The 16,889-nt window shown below is 38.2% G+C and overlaps 1 protein-coding gene across 4 annotated transcripts in view; it reads left to right on the top strand.

Annotated features, from left to right (window-relative positions):
• sbno2b (strawberry notch homolog 2b) overlaps nt 1-16,889 on the top strand; it is a 71,521-nt gene that overhangs the window by 41,840 nt on the left and 12,792 nt on the right. For 3 of the 4 annotated variants that reach the window (XM_066647520.1, XM_066647521.1, XM_066647523.1), the window contains 17 exons: nt 9,107-9,262; nt 9,511-9,594; nt 10,261-10,354; nt 10,452-10,612; nt 10,938-11,071; nt 11,292-11,382; nt 11,649-11,792; nt 11,902-12,019; nt 12,106-12,211; nt 12,333-12,486; nt 12,894-13,070; nt 13,174-13,271; nt 14,700-14,782; nt 15,103-15,288; nt 15,451-15,572; nt 16,256-16,387; nt 16,736-16,871. In XM_066647520.1, the coding sequence (XP_066503617.1) occupies nt 9,107-9,262; nt 9,511-9,594; nt 10,261-10,354; nt 10,452-10,612; nt 10,938-11,071; nt 11,292-11,382; nt 11,649-11,792; nt 11,902-12,019; nt 12,106-12,211; nt 12,333-12,486; nt 12,894-13,070; nt 13,174-13,271; nt 14,700-14,782; nt 15,103-15,288; nt 15,451-15,572; nt 16,256-16,387; nt 16,736-16,871 (2,176 nt within the window). The remainder of the gene's footprint in view (nt 1-9,106; nt 9,263-9,510; nt 9,595-10,260; nt 10,355-10,451; nt 10,613-10,937; nt 11,072-11,291; nt 11,383-11,648; nt 11,793-11,901; nt 12,020-12,105; nt 12,212-12,332; nt 12,487-12,893; nt 13,071-13,173; nt 13,272-14,699; nt 14,783-15,102; nt 15,289-15,450; nt 15,573-16,255; nt 16,388-16,735; nt 16,872-16,889) is intronic. The other variant, XM_066647522.1, reaches the window with a different exon arrangement.

Raw genomic sequence — 16,889 nt, 5'->3', positions numbered from 1 at the left:
CATCTCCCCTTAGCTTTGCAAATGCCGTTTCTTTGAGTAAACAGAGCGTTCATTGTGTATCCTTAATCAAAAAGACGATTCTTCTTTAAAGAATGAATTGATTAAGACCCTTCATATCCAGTTGCATTGATTCCCAATTCTATGTTGTCATCATGACAAATGGCGATCCTTGCTGAGTTCCAGTAAGAGGTGGACGCAGATGCTTCTCGGATTCTGCGCAGTCGGAGCGTCAAACTCCGATTTCAGTCTTAACTTCATGGCATTTGCATGGCAATCTTGCACATGGCCTCATGCTAATGCAACAGTTCTCATGCAAAAGTGTTGAGTGCACAAGGCTGCTGCACAGATCGTGGCATAACAAACGCAAAAAAAATATGACCAAGTCCGAACTGAAATGGCGTGAATTGGTTTGGGGAATCTGGTGCATTTGGAAAAACAGTTTTTCGGAAGGTACCAAAGTGCTAAAATTTGAGAACTAAGCTGTCCGTTATTAAATCTGTATTCTAAATACGACTTCCAACTTTTTTAACATTGCTAAAGCTACAGTACAAGGCAACGAGCTGCATTTTTACATATGCCAGAAAGTGCACTTTGACAACAACAGACTGCATAAAAAAGTATGCAAATAAGAATAGTGAGTATACAGTGTATGTAATGCATGCATAAATAATATAAATATTCCGATAATGTACTAGTATACAGCATAATATCTAAATGAATAAACGTTGAGCATGTACATTGCACGATAATGGAATATTTGCTAAACAAACACTATATATATACATGCAATTATGTATCATCTATAGCATACATCACCAGTATACATTATCCTCCAGTATTTGTTGGGGGGCAGATATGAGAATTCTCCAGAAATAGTCGTTTTTGGCTTGTGAGGGATAGCTGTGTGATCAGGTCTATTTTAGGCCTGAAGTTAAGGCAAGTCGCATGTCTTACTGGAAGAGTGTGATGTAAGACACTTTGAAGAGCACATGTATTTGGACACCTGTGATCAAACACCACACTGCACCAGTTTAACAAGAGTCCATCGTTCATTGTTTCCATTGTTCATTATTTTGTGATTTTTTCTTTTCTTTCATATATGTTTATTTCATAATTTCATATTCTTGCTTCACTTTTTGCTATTCTGTCTGTCACATCTGTCACTTGTAAAACCCCTTTTATATCACCAACACCAAGCTGACCAAACTGTCCGCAAAACCTACATAAAATATGTCAGGAAGGGGAAGCTGCTTTGTATTTCTCTCTTCTTCTGCATTTTTGCCATTCCTTCTTAATTTGTATTATCCTTTCATTGTCTTTTTTTTAAGAAATAATATAATAAAGAACTTGTTCTACAACTTTCTTGCAATCTTTCAAATGTTCTGTCACCTGCGAATATTTTTTGAGAACTAGATCAACCTGAACTTTATTTTGTATTTCTTTTTGTTCTAAATCTGAAATCTCAACCTCTTTAGTGGTGTCATTTATTTTTGCAGAAGTGTCACTTTAAAGAACCTTTTTTTTCTGTTATTTTTTTACATGCCTTGTCTCTTTAAAGATACTTTGAGGTCAGCTGTGACTGAACTTGCTGAGGTTGGGAATTCAGGTCCATAAGTAAAATTCCTTTCCATGATTTTGTTCCAGCTGCTTGAACACCTCTCAGCTAACTCAAGAAGCCAGGCAGTTGGAACAAATTCCTGGAGATGACTTTTACGTTCTGGTTTTATTTTTTTTATTTCTTTGTCTTTTTTCCCTGTCGTATTTCTTTCTGTCTATATTTCTATCATTCTTTCTTAGTCTCCCTTTTTATGGTTATATACAATGCACTACATTTTTCCTCATTAATATATATATATATATATATATATATATATATATATATATATATATATACACACATTTGTGTGGAACTTTAACATGGTTTATTACACCAATCTATAAGGAATGGGTTTTCCATGATATTGGGACTGTAACATTTGTTTTGACACCAGCTGTTTGACAGAACCTGTCAGTGTAAGTGATTTAACTTGCATCAGGAAGCTCTGGTTAGCAAGATGATGAGGCTGTTGCTGCTTCGCCGTTTTCCCGTCACTCTTCATTTGGAGGCTTCAGTAAGTGTCAGGCGCTGTGGCGTAATTTGACACATTGTTGTAATTGTGAGGCATTATTTCCCTGGAGTATTAGCGTCAGCCGTTTCGCTGACGTGGGAAAAGGCTCTGCCTCAGTGAACCCCACAGCACAGACGCACAGAGCTGACTTTACTCATCTTCCTGCCGAGTAGTATAACGGATGTCTATGTTCGTTTGTTCAGGTGTGCCTTCTTTTTATATTTATATATCAAACACACTCAGTGGCTCAGGCGGACTTACGGTAACAGAAACCCTACGGGTGGTCCCTACAGACCGCCCCACATCTCTTAACACCACCCTCTAACACACACACCAACACTATTCTGCTTCCTTTTGGCTCTGAGCAGCAAAGCTGTACCTCACAGAGAGGTGGTGCCATGTTTGGCGCTTTCGGCATTTGGTGTGCTTTTGTGCTGATGTTGCAAGGTAGCTTTTGGAAAGATTTCTCTCTCTCTCACTCTCTCTGTCTGTTTCTCTCTGTCTGTCTATTACTTCACCACATCCAAGTCAGAAATCTGCTGTTTTCTCCACTGAAACGTGGTCTGAACTGAGGTGAGCAGAAAGTATGTCATAGAGGTCACAGAAAACTGTGTCTCCCATAAACCACACTTGGATATACCTTAATTGTCCCCTTAAGTCGAACCCCTTCCAGTCTTCTGTTCCTCAGCTTAAGCATAACTCCAGTGTTCTACACTCAGTTACATGGAGTTGCTTATTAGTTACTATTAAAAAGTCTAGAAGCTGAAGCCCCTTTCAGTTACGCACAGTACCCCGAACTGTGGACATTAGCCAGAGGAGCTGTGTGTGTGTGTGTGTGTGTGTGTGTGTGTGTGTGTGTGTGTGTGTGTGTGAACACAAATATTGGTATCATTTGTATTGGACATTACCCGGATTTTAACCTGCCAATCTGCTATTGTACAAAGTCCGGTTAATGTCGGTGTGAGCACATGTGGGAATAGAACCAGCAGTTTTCCAGAGAATTCAGAGAGAATTCATGCCATTTCTCCTGCATGCAATACACAGACCCTGCCCCATGCCTGAATTACATGGAATATTTCTTGTAGTAAGAACATATGACACGGAACATTTCCAGCCGTATGCTACATTTGTGAAAGGGCAACTGTGGAAAATGGTGTGAAAATGGTTTGATAGTAACAAGTCTGAGATTTTTAAACCTTAACCCTTAGTTGTCAGCATGTGGATGTTTTTTTTTTTTTTTTTTTTTTGTGGCTTATTTTTTGTTAACTGTTCCAGCTTTTCAGATCTAAGGAAAATGAAATAACACACCCAAGTGTTCTGATGTAGTATTTTGCCCATATCATCCACCCCTAATTTGAATGTGTCATGTGTCCAGTATTATTTAATGTATTTACTTATTTAAATTTTTATTAACCTAATTATACTTAGATTTTTAAATATGAATTATAGTTCTCAGATTATTGACACCCATTCTCTATAAATGTTTCATACTATGGAAATGAAAAAGCATCCATCTGTTTTAATTAGCCTAGAGTTCTCTCCAGCATAGAGTTCTGCAGTGTTTTTTATTGCCCCACATTGATAAGAAATGCTGTGTGAATCATAAAGCTTTGTTTCTGTGTAAATGCGCGCCTGCATGTATATAAAGGAATTAAAGGGCCGCTTCTGTTCCAGTGAAAGTGTTCATTGTTACACTTACGTGAAATCAAACATGAACTGAATTTTACTGAAAAAATCCCTTACTGTTCCCCACTAGTCTGACACAGTATAAACAAGTAAGATATCCTTATAATTTAAACATATGTCAGTACAGCTTTTAATTTTTGTTATGTAAAATATTTGTGTATATATTTAGTTCTGATAATTGCACATAAGAAGGGTGATTAAATAGGTGGAATTAAGTGCTTAATTACAATTTTAGAATTTTACGATCCCGATTTTAGGTGTTTTTTTTTTTAGCCTTTGTGTTTGTTACCTACTCTATATATAGACACAGACCCATAGACTTTTCTTCACTTGTTACCTTTCTTTGCCATTTATAAGCAGTTAGATGGCCTGCATTGTTTTTAACAAATGACTAACCCGGATTTATTGTTTGTTGTTTAAAAATCAAACTGAAGAAACAGCATTTCTGTAGCTGATTTCCTGGCTCTGGAACACTGGGGGATTCCCTGAGTGCTGCCTCAGCAGAGGAATGGTTGGCTCTTCCAGGAAAACCTCAGTTCCATGCCTGTGGTGTGACAATAAGATGAAGCAAAGAAGGATCAGGAACTAAATAGTTTTTAAGAGATGTTCCTGAGCTTTTGTGCTGGCCCTCATTTCCTTATCATGAGGCCTAGTGCGGTCATATCAGCGTGTAGTCTGTCTGGACGGGCCACTTCTCCTCACCCCGCATATTCAGAGATTGCTTTGGTAAACATTGAACTGTGGTGCAGAGACATTTCTCATGAATTACATGTTATAAGGTGTTTCAACAGCTTGGGGAGTTTTTTGTTGTTTTGGGTTTTTTTCAATGCAAAGCTTTTGTGAAATAATCCTGATCTCCTTAAAGGAGCAATTCATCATTTTCTCCAGTGATTCTCCTTCATTTTAATAGCCATTATACTGACATCTAGTGGCCTGGATGTCTCACTCTGAAAGACTGTACTAAGCTTGTTGTGTGTAAACTTGACCGCATCTGTGTGTTAAACTGGTTCAATGAGGGACTCCAAGGAGTTGCATATGTATATTCTATATAATAATAACAATAAATAATGATTTTCATGTCTACGGTTTGCTATTTTTTGGTGCTGTTTGGTGTTAAAATCCTTATTGCTACTATAACTTTGATCCATCCTCACATACCTCAAGTATAGAGGTAAGACTTCATCCACAACATATATATATATGTAGTGTGCCATTAAAAATCTGGTGTCAGTGTTGCGGACATGTGTTCAGTGCCTGTCAGGGAGGAAAACACTGCAGCTGATTGTATCATGTCCCTGATGGATTGTGAAAAGGAGGTCTATATATGGGCAAATGTGGTTTTTCAGAACACTGCTGGGAAACACAAAGTGCTTGTTTAAGCAGTGACTGACTGGAGAATATGAAGTGGAAGAGGAACATGCAGCAAGGGCATTGGGAGGGGGGTGTTTATCAGACCACAGGAAAAATGAGTGTGTTTTTTTAATCTTAGATCACTTTTAGCTTGTTAGCTTGTTACCGTTCACATCATGTGCCAAACTTAACTGTCACTGTCACTGTTTCAGTTGCCGTGAGTTACAGCACAGGCTACAGAGATGCAGGCTGAAAGCTTGCAGCATACTCTTTACACAGGGCTGAAACGAAGTAGATCATTTAGGATAATAGTCCTCTGCAGACTTTAGAATATAGTGCATTTTTAGAATCCAGATACGCTGGATTCTAAGCTGTTTTTGTCTGGTGTAATATGTCAAGCTGAATATTTGGTCCTGTGAGTACCCCTATGTGTCATTCAAAGCATTATGATGTGAAATGTTTGACTATATAGAATCTTTAAGACTTGCTCAGTGTCTCTGTAATGCAGAAATTTAAACGAACAGTAAACTTTTTTGGGATATAGACTACAGGGGCATTAAACTACAGGGGCATTAAACACTCTGGACAGTCTAGCTGTGAGCTATTCTGCCTTTTCTGTCAGATCCTTCTTCCGGAGAAGAGCATTTCATTTGAAACCGCTTTGAACTACTTTGTTTACATAGCAGCTGTACTTGTAATTATATGAAAATTTTGAAAAAACTATCGGACATTTTCCCCATACACCGACCAGAGTGAAGTGCCAGATATATTTGGTGTCTGAATTATTATTTTTTTGGACCTGAAACATTTGCATATATGTAAAAGGCAAAATCCCTTACTTTCTTACTTTCCAGAGAGATTTCAACTCAGGGTTCCTTATTTGGGCATGTCACATTACAGTATGACATGTTACATCAGAGGTTTTAATGGCATATTTTATTGTATCAAGATATGGACCATTGGGTTACTAAAATAAAAAAAAAGAAACTCAAACCCTCCAAAACAATGTCAAACATATTTATACCATAGAATGCGTGGGGGTTTATTCTTGTACATGTTTTTGCAGACTCAAACCCTTCAGGCAGTAATTTGAATACAAGATGTGCGTCAACAGTATATTTGCAATTTATTACCCCGTCTTTGCCAATATTCCTCTATCCACTGAAAAGAATACACATGCTGTTCTCCTTTGCAGCAGGAACAAACACGTTGCTGTAGCTTGAGTCAGAGCTAGCTTGAATAAGGCTGGCAGGATGTTATGGGTGGCATTAGTTCTTCACTCCATTCAGGCATCTTCGGCCTCTCCCTGGAAATGTTCAGCAATGCTCTGAGGTGAGCATTCCCTCAGTCATCCCACACTCATCCCACAGCTGCACACCTTACCCACTGGCTTGGATCCAGAGGAGGCAAAATCAAGCCTACAAGCTCCTTTCAAATCCTTCCCAGAATTTTGTGTCAATTGCCCTGACAACCCTGGTTTTAGATGCTTAAAAAATGTCAGGCAGTTGGAATGAATCCTAGAATATTATTTTGGCACTTCTGCTGGGGTCCTACAGGGTTAATCATTTTTCACTGCAGGAAAGGCTTTCATTGAATTTGCTTTCCGTGGACTGGGGTTGAGTCTGAAACACTGGGCTGTGTCAAAAAGCTCTGAAATTGGTGTGTTAAAGGAACATTATGTAGTATTTTTACCTTAAAGTGACAGCTTCACTGGCCTGTGAAGAGGGTCTGTCATATCTATTCCACCCTCAGCATGGCAGATACTGCACTATGTAACTTTTGTAGGAGGGTAGGAAACTTTTTATCTAGTGTGCCTTTAATTGCAGTTATTTTTAAATGGTATAATTATGAAATATTTGTCCTCATTTTTGGGTCAAAACTAAATACTTAGATTAACTCTTAAAACACAACATTTTAGGGTCATGTTTGTATTGCAGATTTTTCAGTGTTGAAGTAGCTTGCAGTGTCCAAAAAATATATTTTTTAAAATAGAACTATTCAGTGCTTAGGAAAACTTTTTTTAAGTAGTGGAATGATCTATTCACTTTTAAAAAGTATCACATTTAATAACCGAAGTAATGGTAAAACAGTGAAAAACAGAACTGAGCAGTGCAGTTTTATGTAACGGTTCAAACACATCTGGTACAATGACTTTCAAACTGATGAGCACTGAAAGCTCTACTTGGTCTAGTATAAAGTCAGAAAGGATCCACACACCACATACACACAACGTCCATGATTAGCTGAGTGCTTTGTCCTTGAAGATTAGACCGTCTCCCCCAGCGCTGACTCCTGTATATTTTGCTTTTGTGTTTTAAACACGATGTAGGCTTCTTGCTGTTTATTAGATTTTTTTTTCTTGTTTTTCAATTCATGCAAGGTCAGCTCTGCCGCTCTGCATCATGTATCAGCTGGGCGTTTATTGTAAAGCTTGTATTCTTTCACTTCTATGTCATGTTAATGAATGCATGTTGCAGTGGTGGCTGTAGTACAATGTTAGTAATGTAGCTCCACCTGTTAAACTATAGTTTCTCTAGACGGTCCTCAGAGACCACAGGGCTGTCCATATTTTCTTTCTGTTCCAGTTTCTGAAGCCTGTAATTAGCTTGACTATATGGATTAAGTGTGTTTACACATGTAATAGAACAAATATAATATGACTGGAGACTTAACAGGAAGCCCATGAACAGCCCAAACCATGAAATAGTGTTCAAACAAACTAACCTTTCTAAAGAATGGTTTTGGGGCCATTAATATGTTGGTTATGTTTTATTAAGAAAGGGTGTCACAATAATAGAACAATAGTATGATCCAATATTGATACTGCATAAAGTTAACCAATGAAATGAATGTGTTTCAGTGTGCTCCATTTCATTTGGAAAACCACCTTGTTACCAACAACAAAAGTAGGATGAAGCCTTTGGTTAATAGTGTTATAAAGTTTTTAAGTATTTATTAAAAAAAAGTAAATAAATAAAAACGGTCTTTTAAAACAAATATATATGCGTAGCATTTCTATTGCAGTGATTACACACTGAAATAAGAATAAATACCAAATAATGCAAATAATAGCCCAGGTGTAATGAATAAAACAGATAATTAATATTAATTTACTATTAAGTAATAATAATACAGGTACTATTTTATATGAAAAACACAATATACATATGACATAATTTTTGGTTTTAAAATCCTCTAATTTTGAAAGACACACTGGTTGTCCAGTATGATTTATTTATTTGTTTATTGCCACACACAATTCCCCACGCCCCTCCTGCATTTGGATGCAGTCTCCTTTCAGTACAGATGTATTTGATGAGCATTCAGAACGGATGAAGTATTCACAGAGAGCTCATTCAAAACGTGGTGAAGGAAATGACTGTTTCCCACATTGTGCACTGATTATAAAAAAATAATTAATAACGTACTGCTACACGCAAACAGAGCAATACTTTTTACACAGGGAGACATTAAGCTTAAAGCTGAGTATAAATGTTTTAATTATTCAACACACAATACAAAATAAGATTTATTTTATGACCTAAATTATGCACTATGTAGGGTGCATGGAGAATCAGCCAGTGTCTACAGATGATTTAAGAAAATTTTCTGGGAGGAGGTGATGAAATCATTAGTGAGATTGTGGACTGATGTGGGATGGTAAGCTCTGAATCATAGGTTCCTCTCCAACTCATCCCAAACACACTGAATAGTGCTGCTTTACTCGAGAGAGCACAGTTCCACTGCTCCACACCTCAGTATGTGTGGCCTTACTTTGCAAACTTTAAATTGCAAAAAGTTTCCTGTGGCTATTTTTGATGGACTGTTCTCATTCAAGTGAATTATACTGTCCAGTGGTGTTATAGGCATCTTAATATATATGTCAGGAAGCATATGCTAATCCCACCAAAATAAATAAATGAATAAATAAATAAAATAATCTCTCTCTCTCTCCATTGTAGGACCTCTCCTGTTTAGATGATCCATCCAACACCTCACTCTTCTCGTCTCCTGCCGATTCCCTGTCAGAATATGCAGAAACATCAGTCTTGTTGCCTGACGGTTTGGCAACTGTTCCTACATTATGGGACATCAACACACCAACCCAGAACCAGGAGGTAGAGCTCAGCTTATGCACCCACACTTCAGCCCACACACAAACACTCAACAAAGCACCACAAATTTCTTCAGAATTCTGATATAGTTCTTTGCGCTCCCACGCTTTAACACTAACCGCGTGTTGCTGCTGTTTCAGAAACTGGCGCATGAGCCCGGAGAGGTTCCATTCACACTTCCCATTAAATCTCATTTCCTTTTCCTGCAGATATACTCTCAATATTATGTTTGAATTTTTTTTTTCTCCCAGCTCAATTGCAACCGATTTCAGGGTATAAGAAGTTTAGACGATTTCGCCGCTATAATCCAAACACCATCTCTGACAAGTATTCAGGTACATTCTGTTTGTGAAAGTTTAATTGGAAGTATTATTATCATCATCTTCACTTACCTTAACTGCTTAGTATGTATCATACTTTTTGGCTTAATACATTTATTTATAACATACATAACTACATTTGAAAGAAAGAAAATACGTTGACCAAGGATTCGTAATTGCATACAAATGTAAAAGTTGATTTTCAAAGTGATGTAAGTTAAGATCCTTTATAAAGGACTTATAAAGCACATTCTTTTTATGATTAAATGTAATGGGGAGAAAATATGGTGTAGCATATGTATTTATGTTATGGCACATGTAATATTTTGGGTTTCATTTTTCTCCAATATTGTCAAACCCAGCCAATGAACTGAAATTGTGCATTAAAAATGATATTTTTAATTTTGAAAACCACCAGCAAGTATAATTCGACCATGAGTGTCCAAACTATTACACAGAAATATATAACACTCTGCACAGAATTTTGAGACTGATTTGGATTTGAATTCTTTAAATTAACACCCAAGCTATTCATATGACTGGCTCTGTTTGAGGGTGTCTTTGATCCACTTTGCTTTCATTTTCTTTTTTAGTTTGGTTATGGGATATGTGGGTGATATGTGTTCCATGTCTGTGTAAGCCTCTCTGGTTGAAGCTGCTATTTTAATGTGTATAATACAGAGACCCCAGCCAGAGGAAGAGGAAGAGGTGGAGGAAGAGGAGACAGAGGAGTTGGGCCATGTGGACACCTTCGCTGACTACAAACCCTCAAAATGTAGGCTCTGTTCACTGTTTTCACACATTGACCATTACATTTGCCTTTTCTCTCTTATTGCATTGCTTTTTTTTTTACTTTCTCTCCCTTCTTCCAGCTACTATTGGACATTCCCATCCGGACCGGGTTGTGGAGACCAACACTTTGTCCAGTGTCCCTCCTCCTGACATCACCTACACACTCTCCATTCCGGAGTCCATCAGCGACAAAGGCCTGCTCTCTGCTCTGCAGCTGGAGGCCATCATCTATGCATGCCAGGTGCATACAGTGTCTTTATTAGCAATGTCCAAATCCAAAGTGAAAGAATTGTACACAATATATGGGAATAATCCACCACCCAAAACATACCTGCTGTGTGGGGGTTCTGACCATAGAAGAGCAGGGTGAAATGTGGATAAGAATGTATGTAGACAAACATATGGACTACAGTTTGTAGGTTTAGAACCACAAAGTGCTACTGTCTGGTCAGTGGACCTGATAAAATGAATGGAGATTCAAGGTACATGTTCCTAATCCAGTGATCATTCAGTGCATATACAGGTACGAATATATCATCACCTCTTCTTTTTCCTTTATGTTAAAGCAACATGAGGTGATTCTACAGAACAACCAGAGAGCGGGCTTCCTCATAGGGGATGGAGCAGGAGTGGGCAAAGGTCGCACAGTGGCCGGCATCATCCTGGAAAGTTGGTTGAAGGGAAGAAAGAAATCACTGTGGTAAGTTATCACTCATCAAGGCGGCAAATATAATACTCTCAAGTCCCAGGGTAAATACAACCATTTACACTTCACTTGGTTGAAATGATCAGCATTCAGGTGTTAGATCAGGGCTAACAAACTATCAAGGATTTGGATTAGGAAGCACTGATGAGTCTCATGGTTGCATTGACTATGCATTTCTGGGTCCATCTCTTCACTGAACTTCTGCCTCTTCCAGGTTCAGTGTCTCCAATGACCTCAAATATGATGCAGAAAGAGATCTTCAGGACATCGGTGCTCCCAATATTCTAGTGCATGCCTTGAATAAAGTGAGTGTGCAGTCATTTCAGTTCTGCAGAACTCCCAAATGCTCGTTATGTTTTTTTTTTCCTACTTATGCCAAACGTGTGTCATTTTATGCAACAAATATTTACATGTCGTCGCTTTCCAATGAATATTATGTATCTCCATTTTTGCTTTTTGTTTTTTTATTTCATATATATTAGAACACAGTGGCCTGTAAGGCTTTCCAAATTAGCATTTTAGCGTTTAACAACTTCATTCAGTGTACACCACTTTAATTTTGTCCTCCTAGATAAAGTATGGAGACACAGCTACCTCAGAAGGGGTCCTATTTGCCACATACTCTGCTCTGATAGGAGAGAGCCAGGCAGGAGGTCAGCTTCGAACCAGACTTAAACAGATCCTGGACTGGTGTGGGTCTGATTTTGATGGGGTCGTATCCTTTATGACTGAGTCCTAATTTTTTAGCTGCTGTGTGTGTCATAATCTTTACTGTAATACCGATCATTTATTAATTATTGCCCTTAACAGTGATGTGCCTACAGATCATATTTGATGAATGCCACAAAGCCAAAAATGCCACCTCCACTAAAATGGGCAAGGCTGTGTTGGACCTGCAGAACAAGCTGCCTCTTGCGAGGGTGGTGTATGCCAGTGCCACGGGTGAGTTTTTCAACATACTGAGAGATATCTATACCACTGGTGGTCTAGAAGAATGTAAGGTTGAAGGTTCCTTTGTCCCTCTGAAGGTGCCTCTGAGCCAAAGAACATGATCTACATGAGCCGCCTGGGCATCTGGGGAGAAGGAACACCTTTTAGGACGTTCGATGATTTTCTCCACGCAATCGAGAAGAGGTTCGTGGAAATGGTTTGGTGTAGATTTAGTGGCTTTAAGAGAAAAGGCTTGGGCACTTTAATTCGGTTACCAATCACAATTAAATCTGAACATGCTGGATGTATTTTTCATTTTTTATAGAGGTGTGGGTGCCATGGAGATTGTTGCTATGGACATGAAAGTCAGTGGGATGTACATAGCTCGGCAGCTGAGCTTCTCAGGGGTCTCATTCCGAATCGAAGAGATCAGCTTGGACGATGACTTTAAACTGGTCTATAACAAAGCTGCCAAACTGGTGAGTGTTATGCAGCAGCCAGCAGAAGGTCGTTTTCTCTCACAACCACACAGAAGCACATTAGCAATTTCATGTCGGCTTGATTCATTAGAAGGACTGCAGTAAGACTTCTCACATGGAAACAGCAGTATAATTAGTTTTATTTGTTTCCTAGTAGTCAAACAATAATGAATAGCAGTAGGTCTTAAGTTTATTAACTGAATTAAAATGTAAAGCACACTCCTCTATTTTGTAATATAAATCTGTCGCTATGCCAGTGTATTTGGGTATTTTAGCCTGTCTTGTTAAATTTAAACTGAAAGAAGCTTTTAAGATAACCTCAGAACTCATCCTGTTTCCTCTATGATGGCATAACCCAGTTATTTTTTTTTTTAATGTGATGACTCTCTCTTTCTATGGTTCCTCAGTGGGCTGAGGCCTTGGCAGTATTCACTCAGGCTGCTGATCTGCTGTGTATGGTGTCCAGGAAGTCTCTGTGGGGTCAGTTCTGGTCATCCCACCAGCGCTTTTTCAAATACCTCTGCATTGCTGCCAAGGTGCGGCGTCTGGTAGAGCTGGCCAAGAAGGAGCTGGAGGCTGGCAAGGTGGGTTTTTTTAGTTTTACTGTATTATGTAAAATGAGAAAAGAGGTACGTAGATTATGTTTTGATAATTTATTAATTCATTTATTTTTACAATTTACTGTAGTGTGTCGTGATCGGGCTGCAGTCCACAGGTGAAGCTAGAACACGTGAAGTTCTCGACGAGAACGACGGCCACCTGGACAAATTTGTGTCTGCTGCAGAGTGAGTGTAACATTTTGTGTGTGTGTGTGTGTGTGTGTGTTCCCCCCACCATTCTGAACCACGATACCTATTTATGAATGACTGTGTGCAATGATACACATCTACATTGTGACTGAATGAGTGGTTCTTTCCAAAGTGACAGCTGCAATATCTGAATGACTGAAATTTTTATCTCTGATAACTTTTAAGTCACAGAGGTTCCATTTGCGGTGCTGAAGATGGTCTACCAACAGATGTGAAAATAAAACTGTTCAGCTTTTCTTAGCAGCTTAATAACCGTCATGGCTTTTATAGTCACCAAATATATATTTCAATTGAGGGACTTTTTCCATTATTTTGCAAACTGCTCTACACGAAAAAAAAATAAATAATAATAATAATAAAATAATATATATATATATATATATATATATATATATATATATATATATATATATATATGTATATGTATAAATAAATATAATATATATATTATACATAGTCGTTTGTATTTATAGCATAAATATGAATGCTATAAACATATATAGAACATATATACCTATGATACTGGCAGTCATAAAGTACTCCTCACTTTGGAAAAAAAAAAATTACATGAAATATATGCCCAGGAATATGCCCTAAAAAGAGTCCCTTGTGGAGTCTATAGCCACAATACACTTAAAAAGAATTCCTCAAATAAATAAATTTGGCCAAATGGACAAATTTGGACAATAAATGGCCAAAAGCTGAACACCTGCTCATCCAACATATCTTCTGAAATGAAGGGTATTATTGGGGATTTTGTCCAGCTACTGCTCTTCTGGGAAGGCGTTATTTGACTTTATTTATAAGGCTTGATTTGATCAGCCATGAGGATGTTAGTGAGGCCAATTACTTACTAGTTTTTGATGATTAGTTTGAGGAAGGAACTGCAAATCCTCAAGGTTTATACCCCTCTAGACAACCCTTGCCAATAGGTATGGTGGCTTTTTCTATGGTGTTTTTGTAGTCTTTTTTTAATCATTTAGAAATTGTAGATACTGAGGGAGATATGTCAGTTTAACACTTTGAAAAAGAATATGGCGGAAAGTGTTGCAGCTGCAGCTTGGTATAATGGTTGTTGCCATAGTAACAGTTCATCGGGCACTGTTAGTAAGAAACAGTGTAGTATGTTAATATTTTGTGTACTAGCCTGCCAAAACTCACACTTTTAAGGGTAGTACATAGTATATACAGTATATTATAAGTGTGTAGTACACAATTGGTTTGCAGCCTAAGTTTTGCTGGGTGCTACTTTTATAATTTAAAACCTGTGTTTAAAAAAATGTGTTGAAGGCATCACATTATATTGTTGTAAGTCTTCATTGTATATTTAGAAGGCTTCACAACTTTTCTGTAAATGGGGTTTGTAGTTCATTTGATTACAGTTTTTCTCGCCTGTGTTCTCAGGGGTGTGTTCCAGTCCCTCGTCCAGAAGCACTTCCCCTCAGAGAAAGAGCGAAGGGAAAAAGGAACAGGAAATAAGAGAAAACGTAAGATTTTGTTCCCTCTTCATAGCATTCACTTATTCAGCTATGAATTAGCTATGGTATCTAATAAAGTGTAATGAAAGATACAACCTCTAGCAAAATATGTACCGATTTATGGCATTTAACAGATTCTCTTATCCAGAGCGATCTAAATTTGATGGTATGTATGTCAAAATATAGTTTTGCTCAAGTTTGGTCTCCAACAGTGTTCTTACCAAAGCTGGGAATCAAACCCCAGTCAGCTCAGTGGAAGCTACACTATGGTGTATATGTTTTAGGAGAAGTGTATGATGTATTTTGCATTCTATGTGTATGTATTGTAGGGAAGCCCCGGGGCAGGCAACCGAAATGTCCAAAGCAGACTGCGGATGGACGAGCAGTTATTAACATCAGCGATGACAGCAGCACAGAGTCTGATGCCGTGGACAGTGACTCCAACTCTTCTCCTGATTCGCTCCAGGAAAACAGTGATGATGTCATCTTCGTGAACCACACCAGCTGCTATGCCTGTACAGTATATAGTCCATTATATAGATACATTGTATATAGTATATAAAGTATATAGATCATACATCAGTACAGTTTAATTCATGGGTAATATTTTATGTAGCCTATTTACGTGTGTATTGCACGTTCATAAATGAGAAATATTTTGGCCTCTCGTTCATCAGCTCGACTAGAAGAAATGAAGCAAGGCCTTCTGAACAAAATCTCTGAGCTTGGAAAAGAACTACCTCTAAACACACTGGATGAGCTTATAGATAAATTTGGGGGCCCAGAAAAAGTATCTGAGGTAAGGCATGTTACATAAGATTTTTCTGATATTCAGTCCCACCCTCTGTTCAGGAGTTCTCTAAAACGTTTAGTTGTAGAATAATTCTCTTGAATTAGGAAGGAAAATTTAAAAGAAAATATCAAAGATTCAGAATTGGAAATGGGTCTCCTAACAACCTGGTAGGTCACCACAACATCATACAAACAATGCTTAGAGCCTTAAGGTGTAAGAGAGATACATTCTTGCTTCAGATCTGACAAAAATCCATAGATGTCCCTGCCCATGAACCATAAGTATACAGTTCAAAGCTATGGCTGTGAAATGGTGTGTAGCTCTTAAGAAGCTGTTGTCCCAAAAATAAAGAATCAGAAAATACATAATTGAGATGTTATATTGTGGATATTGTGCAATATCTGCAATATAAAATATGGATTATTTATTGGTTTATTTATTTGTTTTCCCTGAAGCTGAAAGAATAGTAAAGAATCACATCTTTGCCTCCACCTTCCTGAGTCTGATGGCAGATGATTAATAAATTTTGGAAAACATTTACCAAAAACTGTGGTTAAACAATAAAAGAACGAATGTGTGAATTATGGATTTGGATTGTTATCACGTTGACGTACACTCTGCGTTTGAAGCTTTTGATAGGGAACCGCAGTAAATGTATGTGTTCTCTCCCTCTCGTTGTTTGTCTCTAGATGACTGGGCGTAAGGGACGTGTGGTGAGGCGGCCGGACGGGAGCGTGCGGTACGAATCCCGCGCTGAACAAGGTCACACAATCGACCACATCAACATCAAAGAGAAAGACCGCTTCATGAATGGAGAGAAGGTCAGAAATGGGCCAGAAAAAGTGTGCTTTCAAAATTTTACTCAAAACACATAAGGTTGACTGAGTTTGACTAATACAAAAACTCTGGCTGAGTGCATCATGGAACAGTTGAAAAGCATGTGCAGGAGCATGTGCACATTTTCTCTGTCTGTCTGTCTATCTATCTATCTATCTATCTAACTATCTGTCTGTCTATCTATCTATCTATCTATCTATCTATCCTAATGCTCTCACTCTCTTTCTCTGTATCTATTTCTCTGTGTCTCTTTACCTCATTGTTTCTGTTTGTTTTTTCTCTCCACCTCCCTACACACTCTAAACCCCCCTTTTTTTGTTTGTTTTTTTTAGTTGGTGGCCATCATTTCCGAGGCAGCCAGTTCAGGGATCTCTTTGCAGGCAGACAGACGAGTAAATAACCAGCGCAGACGTGTCCATATGACTCTGGAACTGCCCTGGAGTGCTGACCGTGCCATCCAGCAGTTTGGTGGGTCATTGCTCCCTC

This window comes from Hoplias malabaricus, chromosome 16 (assembly GCF_029633855.1).
Source record: "Hoplias malabaricus isolate fHopMal1 chromosome 16, fHopMal1.hap1, whole genome shotgun sequence".
In the NCBI taxonomy this organism is placed as follows: Eukaryota; Metazoa; Chordata; class Actinopteri; order Characiformes; family Erythrinidae; genus Hoplias; species Hoplias malabaricus.
Note: the sequence above shows the minus strand (reverse complement) of the source record. Positions and strands in the feature narration are given on the sequence as shown.